Genomic DNA, 21,080 nt, shown 5'->3' with positions numbered 1-21,080 from the left:
TTTCCCAGCACCATTTGTTGAATAGGCTGTCTTTTCTCCATTGCATATTTTTGGCACCTTTGTCTAGTATTAGAAAATTGTATTTATTTGGGTTTGTGTCCATGTCCTGTATTCTGTAACACTGATCCACCTGTCTATTTTGGTACCAATACCATGCCGTTTTTGTTACTATTGCTTTGTAGTATAGTTGAAGTTCTGATATTGCAATACCCCCTGTTTCACTCTTCCTGTTAAGGATTGCTTTCGCTATTCTGGGTTTCTTATTCTTCCAGATGAATTTCACGATTGCTTGCTCCATTTCTGTGAGGTATGTCATTGGGATTTTAATTGGAATTGCATTGAATCTGTATAGCAGTTTTGGTAGTAGTGCCATTTTGACAATATTAGTTCTGCCTATCCAAGAACATGGGAGATCTTTACATCTTCTAAGGTTTTCTTTAATTTCTTTCTTTAGTGTTCTGTAGTTCTCATTGTAGAGGTCTTTCACCTCTTTTGTTAGATTGATTCACAAGCATTTTATTTTTTTTTTTTAAGGCTATTGTGAATGGGGTAGTTTTCCTAACTTCTCTTTCTGAAGATTAATCACTTGTATATAAAAATGCTTTGGATTTGTGAGCATTGACCTTATATCCTGCTACTTTACTGAATTCATTTATGAGTTCTAAAAGTTTTCTGGTGGAATTTCCTGGTTCCTCTAAATATATAATCATGTCATCAGCAAATAGGGATAGTTTGAGTTCTTCTTTTCCAATTCATATCCCTTTAATTTCCTTGGTCTGTCCAGGCTAGCCTGGAATTCCTGGGCTCAACCAGTCATACCAACTTAGTCAGATCCCTGCTAGAATAATAAAGGTATTCTAGCAGGATTGGTGATAAGGATGGCAGGTCATAAATATGTTAACTATGTATAATAAATTATATAGGATCTAAGAAAATGATAAGTACTTTAGAAAAAAGAATAAGGGAATCAGTCATGGCAGATTGTGGATATAATTTTAAATAGTGTTACAACTGGAAAAGTTACACTTAAGCAAGATTTGAAGGAGGGTGTCACGAAGCCATTTGGGGGAGTCTTCTGACAGAGTGGACTGCCTCCATGGAAGTTCATGTGGGAGTGGACCATGTCTAAGTGCATGTTCAAGAATGTTCATGACCAGAGCACGGAGGAGGGTGGGAGAACGTAAAGTCAGAGGGGAGGTGATGGAAGCCAGGACTGGGCTTTCCTCTGAGTGATACGGGAGCTGTCACAGGACTGTAGCCAGAGTGGTGGGTGTGGACAGAAGGAGAACATTGTATGAATTGAATTTGCCTAAGTGTGTAGGCCATATAAGAGAAAGAGTCACAGATGATGTGGCAAATGTGGAAAAGCTGAAATACAGGTAAGCAAAAAGAAAATTAAAAGGCCACTTATATTCCTGTTTTCAGAGCGTTATTAATGTTTTGGGAGGTATTCTTACAGACTTTGCCTGAACATAAATGCACACAGGTTCATACTCATATGTACAGATGTGCAACTGTTTTAAGTGAGATTCAACTGTAGTTGTTTTATTTTTTCCCATTTAATATATTGTAATTTTTCTATTTATTTTTAGGCTCATTAACTCCTTGCCAAATAACAACAACAACAACAACAAAAAATACTCATATACCTACACCATCAACTTAGTAGAGAATAATTTTGAGACCCACAAGGGTTCATTTGCAAATATCTTTGATTTTCATATTTTTTGTTCCAAAATATTGAAATAAAAGATTTCATGTTTAAAGAATATGTAAATATCATCAATTATATTTCCCCCAAACTTTGATGTCAGTATTTTTCTATACTCTTTTGTTCTAAATTATTTTAAGAAAATCATTTTAATAGCTCCTTTCTATTAATTTTTTTGGTATTTTGAACATCAAGATGAGTTCAATAAGCCTAGAAGAATTTGTGTAAGAAATTTATTTTTCCATGAACTATTATCAAAGCACAAAAATAGAAATGGCTGCCAATCAGAGACAAATTCACTTAGTGCTCTGGATAGTACCACCTCCAACCCCTAAGTTTTTCCCCTCATTTTGTTAATCCAGCTTCTGTTTTTTATAATTTCTATGATAGCACACAATTCTGTACCCTGCTTTTTAATGTTTCTGATATTTAACATTTAAACAAAATTTTTCCATATTTTCAAAACTCCTCAAACATTACTTCTATTAAGGGTGTAGGTAAAAATGATATTCATGACACATTGAAAGTGTTCTCTCTATATATTCATTGTTGTTTTGTTTTGTTGACTATAGGATCAATATATTTTCTGCTATCAAGTCATCCTCTATGTCCTGACACGGCTTCAAGCTGAAGAAGAGCAAAAAGAGCAGCCTTAGCTTCCAAAATGACATGGAAAGAACAGCCTTCTGGATATCTCTGAATCTCTGCTGAACCTCCAACAGACCCCTGCTCTCTACTTAAAATAAGAGTTATAGAGCAGCAAGGCCATGCCATATTATGCTTATTCTCCTCTACCTTCGAGGGGCATTTCTTTATAACAATAAATAGTGTTGAAATGCTGTATTTTTACAGCTGCCATAACCCATGATAATTATTAAAAAATGTTTAACACTACGTGAACAATGCTAGAGGCAGCATTTGATTATAGTGCACATTGTTACAAGGATATGCTGAGTCTATTTTTAATGTACCAATCTTGTTTATAGCAAAAAAATTTTTTCCAGTATTTTAAAAAAGTAGAGTTATTTTATAGGGGATACTTGAAACCAGTATTTAAGCTTTAAATGACAGTAATATTGGCATAGAAAAAAAGGTAGCAAATGTTTACTGTATCAATTTCTAATGTTTACTATATAGAATTTCCTGTAATATATTTATATACTTTTTCATGAAAATGGAGTTATCAGATATGTTTGTAACTGTGTCATCTGTTTTTAATGTATCATCTCACTTTGTAAATAAAAATACACCTTAAAACATGAACAGCCAAAACTGTGTGCTATTTTCAGTGTGTTATTTTTTCACAACACACAGGCCTCTGGGAAGCCAATGACCTCTGAACCCCAACTTGCCATCTCCTCAGCTGGTCCCAGTCAGTCCAGTCAACAGGGAATGGGAGTTTGTCATACTCCTGTAGATCATCATTAAGCACTGACATGAAGGTCATGTGTAGCTTAACAGTAGCTAAGAAATTCAGAATGTCTCCCTTCCTTAGTTGACCTGTAAATCAGTATTTTCAAGTCCTAGCTGAAGTAATACTCAGAATATTCAGCTGACCAAGGAGTAATCAAGGAGAACAATACCGTACTGCCTGAGAGGTTTATATTTGGTTTTGCCAAATAGGAAGGAAAACAGATCAGCTTCAGAGAGCCTGCTTCAGTGGTTTGGTGATTCTCAGTACTGAACTTTGTTTTGCTAAATCCTGTCTCCTTCCATTCAGCCTTGATGCCATTCCAAGACCCAGGACACTGCCTGGCTCATCCTCAGAAGACTGTACCAATTCTGAGCAAGTTGACTTGAATTTCAGATCTTAACCAAGTGCAGCGATTTACTAGGACCTGTTCCTAAGGAGTTAAGGCTATTTGAAGGTAGAAGACAATATCAGTAAATATACAAAGCTCCCTGGTGATCTCCTGACTCCCTGCCAGGTAACAGGTTTGGCTCCTACCTCAGAATGGGCTCTGAATCTGGCACAAGAAGCTTCACCACCACCGTTCCCATTTCAATCAAAAGAGTTCTTTTATAGACTAAGTTGTAAACAAAATTATCATTTGGGAAAGGAAAAAAATTTTTTTAAAAGGTTTCTGTTACTTTAAAAACATTTAGAAATCCCTGCTCTGTGTGAGCTGGAATCGGGAGGCCTTGTTTTCCTGGGCATGTGGAGCCACACAGGCAGAGTGCCAAGAGCCAGTACAGCTGAGGGCAATTAGCTACCATCAGAAGACAGCACAGATGGGAGCAGGCAGAGCTGGAGGATACTTTGTCTGGAAAGAATGTAGATAGGAAATGGAAACTGAGAAGAAAATGCAGGTTTAGGTTTATGACCCCTGAATGGAAACTTTATTATAATAAACCGGTTACTTCCTGAATCTTGGGATCTGGCTCCACCACCATGGAATAGTATAAGCCACTTGTTAAGACCACTCTGTTTAGAAAGATGAGGCCACAGAGCCAGGCACATGGAAAAACTCAAACATCACATTAATGTATAAAGAGCCTGGCTCCTCACAGACCTTGTATTAGCTAAGTATTATAAAACATAAACACAAAACTTTAATGGATCAAGCATAATAGTTTATTTCTAGTTTATATAACAAATCTGGGCAGGCAAACAGCCCAACAGGGCAGTTCTCCTTCCTCCATTTTTAAGAACCCACGCTGATGGAAGTTCTGTGATTAAAAAATGTGCTTCCAACGTCATCCTGTGAATCTCCATCCATAGAGCCAGAAGGAGAAAGAACACATGTGGAGAGGGTTCTATGAGCCAGGCCAGAACTGGAAGTGAAGTACATCATGGCCACTCATTCCATCAGCAAGAACTGGCTGATTGATGGCCCCCAAGTACCAGGAAGCTGGAAAATGTAGTTGGCCGAACAGCTGTTTCCCTGTGACAACCCTGCTATAGAAGGGAAAGTACAAGTCTTAAATAGAAGATATGCATAAAAGTGAACTAAAGTTGTACATACTAAAACAACAAATGCTGAGCAGGATATTAAAAAAAAAAAAAGAACTCTTATAAACTGTTTATAGGCCATAAATTTGGATAGCCACCATGGAGAACAGCACAGTGATTCCACAAACTAAAAATAGAACCACCACATGATCCAGGTATCCTAATCCTGGGTAGATGTCCAAAGAAAATGAAGTTTACATAAAAAGGGACATCTGCGTGCCCATGTTTATTGCAGCACTATTCACAATAGCTAGAATATAGAATCAGCCTTGGTGTTCATCAACCAGTGGATAAAGAAAACAAGGTATTATATACGCCACGGAGTATAATTCAGCTACAAAGAAGAGTGAAATCCTGTCATTTGCAGCAAAATGGGATGGAACCGGAGAGCATCGTGTTGAGAAAATAAAATGATAAATAAATAAATAACCCCAGACATAAAAACAAGTACTGTGATTTCCCTCTCGTGTGAAAACTAAAAAGGAAGGAAAAAAGGTCAACCTTAAAGAATGGTGCTTACTAAGGACTGGGAAAGGGGTGAGGGCAAGGGCGGATGGATAGGATCAGGGCATACTATATGTTTATATAGAAATATCACACTGAATCCCGTTAATAATGTGAAAGGAATGTGTGTTAATTAAAAATCAAATGGTATCTTAGTATCATTAAAGAATTAGAGAATTAAAAACATAATTTTATCTCAAAATCAAAACTTTGGTACATGTCATTAGTATAGGTGTTTCTGAATTATTATGATAAACAGGAGAAAAATGTGTGTTAAGGAAAGATCAGACTGTTTTTCTAAATCTGTGGCTCCAGATCAGCCTGCCAGATCTCTTGGTTTTAAAATGACTAGTTATTGAAATGTAATGTGATAAATCCAAAAGAGTAAAAGAACAGCTTACCACAGTCATCCTTATTGATAGTGAAAGAAAAGATTCCTACTTTTCTTAATCCAGAAATATTCAAGATACCTTGTTATGGTGCAGATAAGAGTGACAAATTAAAGGCTAGCCCACATAAAATTTTTAAACCAATAAAATTTTAATACACTAATTTGGGAATGTATTTGAATGCAAATATATATATATAAAATGTGCTTACACAAATGATTTATTTCCTTTCCTTAAGAAAACAAGTCCACAAGTTGGCTGTTGCTAGGATTGATTCTATAACTCAAGAATGTCAGTAGCTTGCCAGGCACTAAGACACATGCTTGTAATCCCAGCTACTCAGGAGGATGAGGCAGAAGGAACACAAGTTAGAGGCAGTCCAAGCAACCTAGCAAGACACTATCTCGAGATTTAAAAGGGCTGGAGGTGGACCTCAGCTAGAGAGCACTTGCCTAGCATACATGAGACCTTCAGTTCAATCCCCAGTATTGAAAAAAAAAAAAAAAAAAAAAATCAAGAGTTCTGTAATTATCCTGACCTTTCCTTCATGATCTGGAAATGGCTGCTGCAGCTCCACTATTACATCTATGTTCCAAAAAGGATATAGGAACTGACAAGGAGAAAGGGTCAGTCTGTGCCTAGGGCAAGAAAGCAAGATTTCCCAGGAACCCTAGGCAGACTTCTGCTTCAATCTTATTAGCAAGAACTTTGTCACATGCACACCTCTCACTTCAAGAAAAAATATTTTTAGCTCGCATTTTTCAGTACTGAACAAAAAGTACTGTTAATAAGGACAAAGAAAACAGTGCACAATGGTTGGCAGCAAGCAGTGTGTGCCTTTCCATTTCTGCCTCAGTTTCCACTATTTCGTAGTACCTAACACTGTGTCTTGGTTTTTTTTTTTTTTTTTTTTTTTGGGGGGGGGGGTGGCACAGTGCTGGGGATTGAACCTAAGGCATTGTGCATATTACTAGGCGAGTGCTCTACCACTGAGCTATATCCTCAACCCCATATCAATCTTTTAAAATCTTCCTGAATCCAGAAGTATCTGATTGTTTATTTTTATTTTATTTTATTTTTTGTGCATTGATGGGGATGGAACCCAGGGCCTCACACATGTTAGGCATGTGCTACATCCCAGCCCTTTTTAAATTTTATTTTATTTGAGACAGGGTCTCACTAAGCTTCCTTGAACTTGTGATCCTCCTGCTTCATCCTCCCAAGTAGCTTGAATTACAGGTGTGTGCCACCAGGCCCAACTTGAAACTTTTTTAAAAGTTTAATAAAGCTGCATATGTAAAAAATACAAAACTGTACATCAAAAGACATTACTGGAAAATTGAAATAAAATATAAAGTAGGTAAAACGTTGACAGTACATAGGACAAATACATAGTCACTATCATGTGTTAAAATCTATAAATCAATAATGTAAAAATATAACAGAAAAGCAGGCAAATGACATGAATAGGCAAATGATCATGAAAAATGCTCTACTTTGCTCATAATTTTGAATGTGTGATTTTAAGTAGACATTTTCACAAATCAAGTGATCAAATCTCCTTCCATGGAGCACAAGTTTGAAGCCAGCCTTGGCAACTTAATGAAATCCTGTCTCAAAATAAAAAAAAAAACAAAACAGCTAGGGATGTATCTTAAGTGGCAGAACATCCCTCGAGTCAATCCTCAGTACCAAAAAAAAAAAAAAAACTTCCTTAAACTACTGAAATCATGGGAAACCAGGCCCTCTTGGGACTACTGTGCCATATTGCCAAGAAGCAATCTGTCCAATATTTCAATGGGCAACATGGGGCCTGCCCATTCCAATCACAAGAATGGAGTTTACTGAAGTGCTTGCACACAGGCTAGGGTGAATAAAGATGGGTTAAATAAATTATATTCCTTCTATACAATGCAATGGATCTATGCAGCCACTGTTCTAAAGAATGAGGTAGGTTTTCACAAACTGAAGTGTAAAGATGTTCTGTAATATGTCATCAAATGACTGTCAAAACAGAATATACTGAACATTTTTTGAATGACTCAGTATATGTACATGGAGATTAGAAAGACATATGTCTATCTCTCGGGAGTGAAAATATGAGGGATTAACTCACTTTTTAACCTCCCATTTACTTGAAATTCCCTCTAAGCTTGTATTACATCTATAATCAAAAAGGTATTCAAGCCCTTAAAAAACTATCATTTGAGAAAAGGGCCCCGTTTTTTACAACTGTTTCCTCCCTAGTACTCACAAGGACCTGCCCAAAGTCAGGAAAATATGTGGATCCAGACCCTACCTTTCCCTGCAGAGGTGACATTGCCTCTACACAGAGTCCTAACTCCTATTAGATTAAAATCCAAACAAGAGAACTTCACGTAATGAAGGGCATTACCTACTGCCAGGTGGCACTATTCACCTCATGGGACAACAAGAGCACACACAGCAGCTAAGAAAAGCACAGTGTAAGCCCCCAAAAGAACTCCCTAAAATGGGCAGAGTATGTTCCCAAAAAGTGATCCTATGACATTTCACAATCCACAAAAATATAAGTATTCTAACATTTGACACTTAACTATTCACACTGGTCCTACCAACCAAGGAGACTGCATCAGCTCCACCCCATCATTACCAATCACTGAGGAAGACGGAGGACCAGTCTGGCTAGCAAGTCCCCACTATTCACATGAAACGATGTGACTAATGGGCTCCAGAGCCCTGTGGTGATCCGCTGGCCCTGATGGTGCAGGGGTTCCAGCAGCTTCTTCATTCACCTCCAAGAAAGCACTGGTCTCTCTGGAATTTTTGTCATGGCAGACTTCTGCACAATCTGGGTTCCTTTTTCTGGGTCTGTTCTTCAATCTCCTCTTGTATATCTGATATGCTACGAGATTAAACAAAGAGTGCAGTTCAGAGACACTCTATTATTATCCTATACTTTGGAAGTTTGCTTTGCATCATGTAAGTATAAATACACTGGAAAAAGAGGGGGAGAGGGAAAACTACGGAATGAAATGATTCAGTGTGTCAGAATGGTTCTGTCTGGAATTGAGACTCATTCTTCAGACTGCTGAAAGCTTGATCACTCATTCATTCAGTCCATCAGTCAGTTGGTCTGTCAAGGGCTTACTGAGTCACACACTCTCCTGGGTGCTAGGCTGTATCTGGGAATGAGCCAGACATGATGCCTCCCCAAAACCTTGATCTCAGACTGGGAGTTTTATTCTGATAGCATTGGCTGTTATATTGATTATTGGTTATCAGTATATAATCAATTATACTAGTAATCATTAAATCTTACTTAGAACCTGTTCCCTGAGAACAGTAAAAATTTATAATGGCCCCAGATCAAAATATATATGTATATGTATTTGATTTTTTTAATTTACCTTCTATGAACCTACAAATTGATTGACTCCAAAATAATGTGCTTTTAGCTATATAGAGAGGTGTAGTATGTGTTTGTATAAATTTTTAATGTTTGTGAATATGCTTGTATATGTATTACATTTTATATTTGAAAAATATTTCACAGTCATTTGGCATAAATCATACAGAAACATTGAAGTAACTTGACATTTGGGAAACCTCAAGGCTCTAATGAGACATAACAAATAAATGCTTATGTTCAGTCAATGTCATTTTCGAGATTGATGATTGCTCATGGAGAGCTTATCCTGACTGACAAGTCTTGGAATTTAAATGCTGATAATGCCTTAGTTTTTATGAAGCATATTTGGGCCTAGTTATAAATTCAGGTGTTTTTTAAAATATGAATATGTGAAACTCCCACTATACAAATGTATCCTGTTTATGTACCTTATTGTCCCCCAAAATGTCATGCTAAAAATATAACAAGGAGGCAGGCAGTACATGCAAGTTCCAATGACAAAAAAGAGCTGGTAAATTAGATTGACTAATTGTTAATCAAATCTACCCAATGAAAGTCCATTCACCTGCAACAATGAGAACACCATCCACCAGTTGGAAGAGTCCATAGGCCAATGGGAAGTTAAACATCTGGACCAAGTGCTCCGCTGTGAAAGATAACTGGAGCATGGTGATGCACATCTGAATATTCTGAGCTCCAGTTTCTAAGGAAATTGTCCTGCACCTGACAATAAAAAAATTTTTCAAGAGTTACATATTATCAATAAGCACTATTCTAACATTTGCTCTTATGTAAAGTGATAAACTGTGAGAGCTCAGTTAACTAAAAGTGTTTGTTCATTCAACAGTTGTTTGCTGGGTGCCTACACTATAGAGAGGTTTTCCAAAAGGCACTGTGGAATAGGACCTTGTGAACCCTGCCCTAGTAACCTGGGTGGAAAGACCAGATACGCACAGAGGAAAAGTTCCGTAAAAGCACATGACAAAGCAAAATCAAGAATGTGGAAGAGGCTGTAGCAACTGAGACAAGTTGCAGAATTGTATAGAGACTTCACAGAGAGACTACAGAATGGAAAGAGTGGAAGAGGCATTTAATGTGGGGACAGGATAGAAAAAAAAATTTACTGAATCCTTTCACCTAAGACAACCATTTTTGACATTGGTTTTCATTTAAGGTTTTCCTGTTTGTTTTCAAGTACTTAGTTTGTGCTGATTCAAATATAGCTCAACTGTCCTTCTTATCTCCCCCAACCCTCCTATCCATGTAGACTGACTGTGAGGCAATGCCTCCTGAAAGGGCCACGCCCACTCCTATCTCAGTGCTCAGTTCCCCAGTGAGGATGGCACAATGCCAATTAAAAATTTCCCAACTCTCACCTTTGGAATTCAACTGCATAATTTACTTTTCTTTAATAATTCTTTTCTTGATTTAAATGTAAATAAAGTTTACTTTTGAAACTTAGAAAATAAACCAAGAAAATATTGAAGAACTAAAATTAATCTCATGACTCAAAATTACCATGCAGTGCATTTCTTTCAATATTTTCTTCAAGCATAGAATTCTTCTTGATTTCTTTCACAATGTGGGAATCAAAATAAATATTATTTTCTATTCTTTTTCTGGTTTTTTTGGGGGGGATGTCCTGGGAATTGTACCTCAGCTCAGATGTCACAGAGCTATACCCCAACCCTCTATTCCTTTTTAACTAAAATTTATCTCTCATTTTTCCAAATTCATTAAAATTGATGCATCATATCTATAATATGGATGCAGCACAAATTAAGTATCTCCCCTTTGTTAGATATTTAAATTGCTTCCATTTTTATTTTTATAAATAATCCTGCAATTAACTTCTTAGCATATCAGTATTCATGTACATATCTGATAGAGCTAGCTTCAAAACGGATTTTTAAAAGTAAAATTGTGGCGTTAACAATCATACATATTTATAAGGCTGTTGCTATGACACTAACTTTTCTTCCAGAGAATTTATTCCAATTTTTATCCCTTCCATCACTGTATGATGATGTGCATTTTATTATAGGAATGACAACATGCAAGATTATCATTTTTAATATTTTGCAGCAATATTTATAAACCATATACCTCAAAGTATAATGATATTTAAATGGAATTCCTATCTTATATCTCAGTTTATGTCCTTTTTCCTCTTGTGTATCATAATTAGCAATTCTTAAAAATTTGGCACAAACAACAGATAAGGATATAATCCCTTGAAACTTGTTCATGCCCTAAAGTAATCCTATATTTGTGAAATGACCTCATTCCTCCTATTTAATTTTTTGAATATGAAAAGAAATGCCCAGACCTCAACAAATGGCACTAGCATCCCCGACATTAATTTTACAAATTACCACATCCTATCAATTTGTCCTTTACTGTAGTTAACATTAAAAATCACCATGATCTCTCAACTCTCTCTGTGCTGAACTGTCCTGTCCCACCTGCCCACGTACATTGAAACTCTTCCTAGCTCCCAAGGCAGTCAGGCAGCAAAGCTGTCAGTGGTAATTTGTTTAACTTAACTGCCTCAAAAAAGCTGAAGGATAATGTAACTGTACCTTTGCCAAGACTGATGGGTAAGGAGTGCCAGCAGAAAGCCTGTGACATGGCCGATCAAAGGAAAGATGAAACTGATGGTCAGAAGGGTGGTATCTGAATTCCACGATCCCTTCGCTAGCACCACACCAGCAACCGTGACCACCAGAAGGAGGACCCCACCAACCACGGCCCCAACCTAAAGCAAACCAATAAAATAATTACAGGTAAGCATCATGGGTTGGTTTTTTGTTTGTTTTCTGTATAATACAAAGGCTATCAAGGCTCTCAAAAGGCTTAAAACTGGGCTGAGGTTGTGGCTCAGTGGTAGCGCACTTGCCTAACATGTATGAGGCAGCAGGTTCAATTCTCAGCACCACATATAAATAAATGAATAAATAAAATAAAGGTATTGTGTCTATCTGCAACTAAAAATTTAAGAAATGCTGTTTTAAAATAATTTTTAAAACCTTTTTTTTAAAAGTTTGAAACTTAGCAGTTTTAGAATAAAGAAGGAACTTAGAGACCACTGAATGCAATTTTATTTCATAGTAGTCCTTCCATAACCACTGGGAGATATGTTCCAAGACCCCCGAAGATAGCTGAAAACAGAGACTATATTGAATCCTATGTTTTCTGTTTTTGCCTATATATATATACACACGCCTATAATAAAGTTTAATTTATAAATGAGACACAATAAGAGATTAACGAAACTAATAATAAAAGAGAACAAATTAGTTTCTCCTGACCATGGGTGGTATATAAAGTAACAAATAATATATATAGTAAGTCAATAATACAAACAACAAAAAGAGATATACTGGGAAACTCCAGACTGAAAATCAAGAGTGCTAAGGATAATGACGATCTAACGCTTTCTGGTGGCAAGAGGGAGGACCCTAGAGCTGAAGGCCTCAGGAAAGTCTCCCTGGATGTCTTTAGAACTTGAATTGGATGCTGTGTCATCTCAATGAATACTGTGTGGACACGACAGACAAAGGATGCTTCATGTCTCCAGCAGGACAGTACAAGGTTTCATCACACTATCTAAAACAGTGACCAATTTGAAACATATGCATTGATTATTTCTGGAATTTTCCATCTAATATTTTTACACTGTAGTTAACTGCAGATAACTGACCTGACAGAAGGCAAAACTTTGGGATAAGGGGGTGCTTACTGTATAGTGGAAAAATCCTAATTCCAAAGTGTTCTAGTGACTTAGCTAAGTTAGAAATGGGTGGAGTTTGACACAAATCTGAGTCTTCTTATTTAATGACCAATATCTTTTCCACTCAAGTGGAGGATCTGACCAGAATTTTGTAGTAGAGTTTTTTTATGGATTGGACAAAATGATGAAATAAATAGATTCAGACAATAAGTCTTAGTTCATTTTTAAATGCTATAACAAAGTACGTAAGGCTCTGGATCCTTTATAAAGAAAAGAGGTTCATTTAGTTCACAGTTCTGGAGTTTTAAGACTATGGCATTCACATGTGTTTGGCTCTAGTGAGGGTCCTATGACAGATGGTATTCATAATGTTGAATGCTATGCTTTGGATCTGGAATGTTCCCCCAAGGTTTATGTGTTCAAGGTTTGGTCCCCAGTGCAGCAATGTTCAAAGGTGGGGCTTTGGAGAAGTTACTGTATCACAGGAGTTCTGATCTCAACAAGTCATTATTAGTTGAATGGACTTACGGGAGGCAGTAGAGGCTGTGGCAGTGGGACCTGGTCTAAGGAAGTAGGCCATTAGGGGCATGCCCTAGAAGGGTATTTCCTGAACCTAGCACAATTCTCTCTCTTCTCTCTTTCCCTCTCTCTCCCTCCAGGCTGCTATGTACTGAGCAGCTTTCCTTCCCAATGCCCTTCTGCCATGATGTTCCACTTCACTTAGAGCCCAAAGCAACAGAGTCAGCTGACCATGGACTAAAAAATGTCTGAAACCATAAGCCAAAATACATCTTTTCTCCTTTAAGTTGTTTTTCTTTTCAAGCATTTTGTCCAACAACAAAAAGCTGACAAACACAGTAAGAACTCCTGCAAGAGTAGTGAATAGCATATGTGCAGGAAGGGTTCAGGGGAGGCACTAGCAACTCTGCTCTCACAGGAACAACCCAGTCCCTCAAGACCTGCATTATCCCTTCCAGGGTCAGGTCTCAGGGCCCAATTACCTTCCATGAGGCCCCACCTCTTAAAGGTTCCAATCTCTCAACACAGGCACACTAGAGACCAAGCCTGTCACAGGGGAACAAAGCATAGCAGGATCCAATATTCCCAAACACACCTAAGACCCACCTCTGGTAACCTACTATCTGTGGTCAGCCCTGCCTGACCATCCACCTCATTTCCCACCACCCTTTTCAACAACCAACAGCTTCCTCCTGCCTTGATCTCTGCCTTTCTGTCTCCCAAATGAAATACCACCATTCTTCACAAGACAATCTGTGCTCAGATTAATGTAATAGGAGAAATACTCTATCCTCTCCCATGCAAGTACTGTCTTTTTTTTGTTGGGGGAGGGGGGTGTTCTGTTGGTGGAACCCAGCACCTCACACATGCCAGTCAACTGCTCTACCACTGAGCTACATCCCCAACCCTCCCATCTCTTATTTTTATTAACATAAACAAAAGCAAAAATAATAATAATGTTAACAACAACAACAAAACCAAAAAACTCTAATAGTTTGAGTCTTAAATGAGACAGGAAGGAAGTGTGGCCCAGAGTGTTTGGGGACAGTCAGGTCTGGTCAAGTTCATCTTACGTGGAAGACAAACTATGCTTCTACTGACAGCATCAATCTTCATTCAAAAGGTTTCGAGGTCTTGACGGGGCCATGGAGAACCAAAGCAAGGAACAAACAGAACCCCTAATGTACCATGGGTGAGCTCTGGGGTCATCCTTACTGTCCAGACACAGGGACACACAAACCCCTGCCTAATAGGAAGATGCTAAAAGACATGAAGAAAGCCTCTAATTGGAAAATCTCTTCTTCCTAATTTACCAAAAAGGGATTTCAAAGTTTGAAACCCACCAGGACAAAATTAGGAAAACAGGCTATTTGGAAAATGAGTCAGATATAAAATTAAAATAGGACAAAGGACAGAGATGAAGGTATCCTAAAATTATGATTAAATGAACCTAAGGTCCTCTCAGATATCTATTCAAACACATTATTCAATTTATTTGCCACAAATCCTATGAAATTGCCAAGGGAACGTGTTTTAAACCTGCTCTTTACAGATAATAAAACGGGCATATGGAAAATGTTTCTTGCTTTTCCAGTGACCCTGATGGACTAATAGAGGATATGGAAACACCAGAATCAGGGTTGTTCTGTTGCTGTGAAGGGCCCTTTAAGAAAAGAAATCAAAGAGAGAGTTTCTTGAAAAGGAAGAAGTTTCCAGTCATAGTCACTCCTCTTATTATATAAACAAAATCAGAAACAAACACTGACCACTAGAAATTTTCTCCCACTGAAATGATGATAGTAAATGTGGACAGGAGGGGACTCTGTTCCAAGACCACAACTGAAAGAGTGAAATCAGGCCTGCCGATGCTAGCCACCCTGTGCAATCCCAGCGCCCCGCATTTGAGCCTTCCTCCGGTGGTCTGCAACCCCATGACTGGTCTGCTGTTGGCCCCTCTTGCTTGTTCATGTTGTTTGAGGAACCATGGGAGTTATTGGGTCTTACATGAAATTGGGGAAGCAGCAAACCTTTGTCAGTAGAGCCAACAGCAGCAGCTTAAACTGAACTAAACCATAAACCCCAAACTAAATTAACTGAGACTTACTTGCCAAACCTCTGATTAACCCCAAGTCTATATATTTATAATGTATAATGCGACTAAAAATCTTTTCGAATCTTCATGAATCAGTATTATTTTATTTTACTTTTTTATATTTTATTTTATTTTATATTTTATATATATATTTGTTGTTGTTGCTGCTGTTTTGTTTTGTTTTGTTTTGTTTTTGTCCTGGGAATTGAACCCAGGGTCTCGCATGTGCTAGGCAAGCACTCTGCCACTGAGCTACATCCCAGCCCATCTTTCAAAATTTTGAGAGAGGTTCTCACTAAATTGCCTAGACTGGCTTTGAACTTATGATCTTCCTGCCTCAGCCTCTCAGGTAGCTAAGCAACAGGCATGAACTGCCACACCTGGCTACATTACATTCTCTTTTTTTTTTTTTTTTTTCCCAGTGCTGAGGATTGAATCCAGGGCCTCACGCTTGCCAGACAAGTGTTCAACCATTGAGCTACACCCCCAGCCTGACATTACATTCTTACATCCTCTAAAATGGTACATCATTTAGAAAATGGAAACTACCCCAGGTTAGAGATTTCATTATTAACAATGCCTCTCTTTAGCTAGGTATTATTGAGAGTCATTTAACAAGGATGCTTGCTCATTTCTCCAACAGACAAAGGACAATGCTGCAAAGACAGGGCAGGAAGTTCTAGTTACTTTCATTCCATGGGAGGTCTCCTCAATGCTTTCTGAATGATTGCACTTAAATAGTCTTAATTAATGCTGTCTGCATGAAGAAAAATCCATCACATCCTTGCTCACGTACAAACCACATGTTAGTGGCGTCCCCATGAATGCTCCCGCAAGACTGTCCTTCATCCTACTGTTCCAAGAACCAGCCATGTTCCTAAACCCTGGGGTTCCACTTCATGAACACTTGAACAATTTTTGCCTTGAAAGCACCTGGATGAAGCTTCATGAATGGACAGGTCTTGGGTTTTCTCTGTCCACATCCAGGCCTTAGCTTTTCTGTCACTAAGAAGTCCATGTTTTTCAAGGTGTTTCAAGTCTTCATTTGACCTGTGGGAGCGAGAGTGAGACTTCAAGAAGTACAGGAAATACAAGGGTTGCATTCCAAACCGCAGGACATATAAGGAAGCACCCGGCAAGGTAGCGCAAGCCTATAATCCCAGTGATTTGAAGGCAGAAGTATCACAAGTGTGAGGCCAGCCTGGGCAACTTTAGTGAGACCCTAATTCAAAATTAAAACTGCTGGGGATGTAGCTCAGTGGTAGAGTGCTCCTGGGTTCAATCCCCAGTAGCAAAAATTAATAAATAAAATTAAAAAAGCAAAATTGAATTGCAGAGTGTGGAACTGTGTTCAATCAGCTCATTTGTTCCAATTCCATCTTTCAAGTGTCTGAATCTGAGGATATGCTGTGATGTGCACTTGCTTACCTTGAGAATGATTTTTGATTGTTTTGGCCACCTATAATTCACATAGATACCAAAGGTGACAGGAATGGTCAGGCACACAAGGGTAATTCCTAAAGAGAAGAAAAATCCATCAGAACTTATCCCCTCTACCCTAACTACCCAATCCTTTCTGAACATTTCTATTTTAATTAGATAACATATTTTAATGGAAGCTGCATTTTATTTTTGTATCCATCTCCAAAACTAAAAACAATCTTTGAGAGACAGTCTTTGAAGGGCATATGATACTAATGAATGCCACCAGACCTGGGTCATCACTTCCTTCTCAGAATCCTTCTGACAATCACATAAAGTGTTAGAGACAACAGGAAATACAAAGATTCAAAAACAGGAAGACCATTTTAAGTCCATGAAATTCTTCGGTCACTACATACGAGTTTTACCCCTCTATAATCATAGCTATTACTTTCTTATTTGAGGTCAGTGGGTCATTTGCTTCACAATTAAAGAATACCTATTGTAGACATTAAAAACATCATTTGCTACACCACCACAGCAATTTCTCATATTCGCCAGGTGACCCAATATGGGTAGAAAAAAATGTCTTTGTAATAAGCTCGAGGGAATAAGTCATTGAAGGCAGGTTCAGTAAAGCACAGGTGATTGTCCACCTGCCATTAGGATCCATGCACTGACATTTTCCAGTGCCACTTTCCAAATATGCTAACAACCTACAATACTGGCTCCAAAGTTATATGAGTTATTCATGACATTTTGGGTTTTAGTTTTTTATGAGTGCCTTTCAGAATGTATTATCAAAACAATATATTAAATAATTTACTGATCAGAAAAGTTGCACGTAATACCATGGTTCCTAAATATGAATGTCAAATTTTACACATTTAGTGGGCTCCTCTTATCAGGAGATGGCTCTGTTTATGGTTTTGAACTATGGACCATGGACTGAAGCCCTCAAAATGCTTATATGAGACTCCAGATGACACTTCAAAGTTCTGAGAATCATAGTTTCTATCTCTTCCAAAGACTCTGACCAAACTAGAACAGGAAGATCATTTCACCACACTTTTCTAAGCCTAGTAAGTCTACAGAGATCTTTAGAAAAAGATCAGAGCTTAATGAAAAATAACATTCCAGAGAGGAGCTAATGAGATCTGGATGTGATTGTGGCATGCAGATGGGCTTTAATAATCAGTACAAATAATTTACATTCAGTCTGTAAGAAAAAAATCAAGACTCACAGGCAACATGAAGGGTGAAATCATGGGACATTAAGATCTAATTGGAGCCTCTAGTTTCAGGTAAACTTTAAATCATAAACAGTCCAATTGCTTTATAGTCTAATTACCTAAGAGTTGTGCTTTCTTTTAAAGTTAAGATCTCTGGCTTTCATTCCTTCAAAAATGAACTCTTATAGTCTGCTTACAGGAGTTCAAATACTGTTTTTTCTGCCAGAGCTTGGATGAGTGGATATATCTGGAGATGGAAACTTTAAGAGGTGGGTTCTCCCCAGAAGTGTTTATAAAAGCCTGAGCCTGGCCCCAGATAGCTCTCTCTGGCTTCCTGATGAGGGTGCAATTGCTTGCTCCTGCTCACTTCCATCTTTCTCTCTGCCATGAGGCTGACCCAGAGTGGGACCAGAGGACATTATGAGAACCTGTGCATTGCTGTTTATTTTTAAAAACAAATGTTGACTAATACATCATAAGGGTGTATTAGTGTATAAGGGGGAGGAGCTTACACTTTATAGTCAGATTCCTGAGTTAGAATTCCAGTTCTAAGCCAGGTACAGTAGTGCCACACCTACAGTCTCAGTTTATTCAGTGGGCTGAGGCAGGAAGATTACAAGTTCAAGTCAACCTTGCAACTTAGTGAGGCCCAGTCTCTCAAAAAAAAAAAAAAAAAAAAAAAAAAAAAAAAAAAAAAAAAAAAAAAAAGAAAAGAAAAAGAAAAAAGAAAAGAAAGGAAGAAAGGAAAAAGAAAAAGAAAGAAAAAATTCCAGGTCTGCACTTATCAGAGGTTAAGTTACTTAACCTCTCTAAACCTGAAAATCTAGTAATTCAAACTAGTAATAGAGTCTATACTATAGGATTATATAGGGAATTAAATTAAGTAATACCAAAAAATTCCCTGCAGAAACAGTTATTCCTAGCACTATCACCTTAACCATGACCGCTGCATTCCACAAGCCCAGTACAGACCTATGTTCTGATAGGGAATGGTGAGGTTCTGCGCAAGATCCCAGGACCAGGTGTAGAGGTAAAGGCAGAGCGGCATCATTCCCAGGGCGGCCACTGTAGAACAGGCTGTCATACTGATGCTGAAAAGTAAAACGAGAGCTTAGGAAGAAGAGCTGGAAACAGAATCCAGTCTTAACCAACTCTGAGCACTTAGTCTTCACCAACAGCAATTGCCGAGACACAATTTCTTAGAGTATATGGGGTTAGACACTTGGAGCTCACTTCTTTCCCATTATTCAACAAATAATGGCTTCTTTCGTGGTCTAGAAAAAGATTTCCTGCAGTTCTTATCATTCACTAATTCATTTATTTGAGCATCTGCTTGCTCTAAATGTTGTGCTAGGTGCTGCAGGATTATTTGCTGTCTCCTTATACAATTCTTCTTTATTAAGATATTTTTCTCACACCATAGAATTCATCACTTTAAAGTTACAATTCAGCAGTGTTTAGTACAGTCACAAGATTGTGTAACAATAGCACTATTTCCAGAACATTTTAATGACCCCAAAAAGAAACCTCATCCCTATAGCAGTTATCTTCATTCCTTCCTTTCACCAGCTCCTGGAAATCACTGCTCTACCTTGGGATTCATGGACTGAAGGATGGCCTATTCCAGACATTTCATATGAACGGAACATACGATCTCTGGCCTTTTGGTGAGTCAGTCTTCCTTCACCTAACAGAACCCATGTTTTAGCACATATCAGAAGCTCATTTCTTTTTATGGATTCTTGTCCTTCTGGTGTGTTGCATTGATTTTTGTGTATGAAATCAACCTTGAATATTAAGATAAATCCCCCTTGGACATGGTGTACAATTCTTTTTGATGTTGATAGATTCAGTTTGCTGGTATTTTGTTGAGGATTTTTGCATATACATTCATAAGGAATATTGGTCTGTAGTTTTCCCTTCTTGTGACATGTTTATTTAGTTCTGGTACCAGGGAGACTGGAAGAGTTCAAGTTAAAATGCCAAAAGGCTGACTAAGCACATGCCCAGTGTGAAATATTATTAAATTCCAAGAAGTCACCCAACAATATATGCCGTAGGATTCCCACTGGATGCAGCAGACCTTAGGGTCACTGCCCCTCAAACAGAGCAAGCAGGAACGAGCACAGGAAAGTATGGAAGTATAGAGAAAGGAAATCCATGTGAGAGGGTGGGCTGAATTGAAAAGTCTCTTCCAATTCTGATATTGTATAAGCTTATTATTAGAAATAGAAATTGAAGTCGAGTGATGAGTCAGAGTAAAAAGTAAAATCTCTAGGCTTCAGAATAATGCTGAGTCAATTAGTACCAGGAAAAAAATTATTTATTTATTTGTGTATTTATTATTGGCAATACTAGGTATTGATCCCAGGGATACGCTAACCACTGAGATAAACCCTTCTTTTTTGTTGTTGTTTTTTGTTTTGTTTTGTTTTGTTTTGTTTTTAATTTTTGACAGGGTCTTGCTAATTTGCCCAGACTGGCCTTGAATTTGTAATCCTCCTGCCTAAGTTTCCCCAGTAGCTGGACTATAAGGGTGTGTCACTGCACCTGTCTGTTAGCATCAATTTGAAATGACACATTTAAGTTAGAAGTAGTGGGACATCCAGTAGAATTCTCTTTTGTAGACAAAGGAAAGCTCAGTACTATAGCCACCACCATTACCACAGACACACATCTGGCCACCTCGTGAAGTGAAATGTGGTTCATAAGCTAGATTGACCAAAGCAAAATAATCCCATCGATGACCGTGTAACATAGCCTTACCAGGAAAACAAATGAGAGTATCAGAACAGAGTCTTGGTCTTTGCTGAACAAACCTGGAATGATTTCTAATAGAATATCAGTTTGTTTATCTTCATCATTATGGAGCTTAATTGTCTCTGAGTTAAAAGGCTAACAAATTTCAAGTGCCACAGATCAGATAAAGATTTGGAAGTAAATAATGTCTGTGGGGAGGAGAATCCTTTGGTGTCCAATCTTCAAAGACTGTGTATCTTTATTACTGTTTTGGTCCAAAATTCATGTTGGAAACTTAATCCCCAACACAAGCAATGCTGGGGAGGTGTCTAGGTAATGAGGTCTCTGCTCTCCTTGATGGATTAATGCTGTAAGGGCTCCACATAGTGAGTACA

At 37.9% G+C, this 21,080-nt stretch overlaps 2 protein-coding genes across 16 annotated transcripts in view; one reads left to right on the top strand and one right to left on the bottom strand.

Moving 5' to 3' along the window:
• Positions 1 to 5,076, top strand: part of PTPN13 (protein tyrosine phosphatase non-receptor type 13) — a 190,800-nt gene extending 185,724 nt beyond the window's left edge. For all 13 annotated transcript variants that reach the window (XM_079153164.1, XM_079153153.1, XM_079153162.1 and 10 more), the window contains one exon: positions 2,284 to 5,076. In XM_079153164.1, the coding sequence (XP_079009290.1) occupies positions 2,284 to 2,367 (84 nt within the window). In that variant the 3' untranslated portion in view covers positions 2,368 to 5,076. The remainder of the gene's footprint in view (positions 1 to 2,283) is intronic.
• SLC10A6 (solute carrier family 10 member 6) overlaps positions 4,273 to 21,080 on the bottom strand; it is a 28,758-nt gene continuing 11,950 nt past the window's right edge. Inside the window, exons 2-7 of one of the 3 annotated variants that reach the window (XM_079153316.1) lie at positions 18,919 to 19,037; positions 16,721 to 16,809; positions 11,531 to 11,706; positions 9,514 to 9,671; positions 8,332 to 8,441; positions 4,273 to 4,610 (exon numbers count right to left, since the gene is read on the bottom strand). In XM_079153316.1, coding sequence (XP_079009442.1) covers positions 4,521 to 4,610; positions 8,332 to 8,441; positions 9,514 to 9,671; positions 11,531 to 11,706; positions 16,721 to 16,809; positions 18,919 to 19,037 — 742 coding nt within the window. In that variant the 3' untranslated portion in view covers positions 4,273 to 4,520. Of the gene's footprint in view, positions 4,611 to 5,686; positions 8,442 to 9,513; positions 9,672 to 11,530; positions 11,707 to 16,720; positions 16,810 to 18,918; positions 19,038 to 21,080 lie in introns of those variants that run through there. The other 2 variants (XM_079153315.1, XM_079153317.1) reach the window with 2 other exon arrangements.

Source organism: Sciurus vulgaris (assembly GCF_902686455.1).
Source record: "Sciurus vulgaris genome assembly, chromosome: 9".
In the NCBI taxonomy this organism is placed as follows: Eukaryota; Metazoa; Chordata; class Mammalia; order Rodentia; family Sciuridae; genus Sciurus; species Sciurus vulgaris.
The sequence above is the reverse complement of the archived record's forward strand: the minus strand, read 5'-3'. Positions and strand labels throughout refer to the sequence as shown.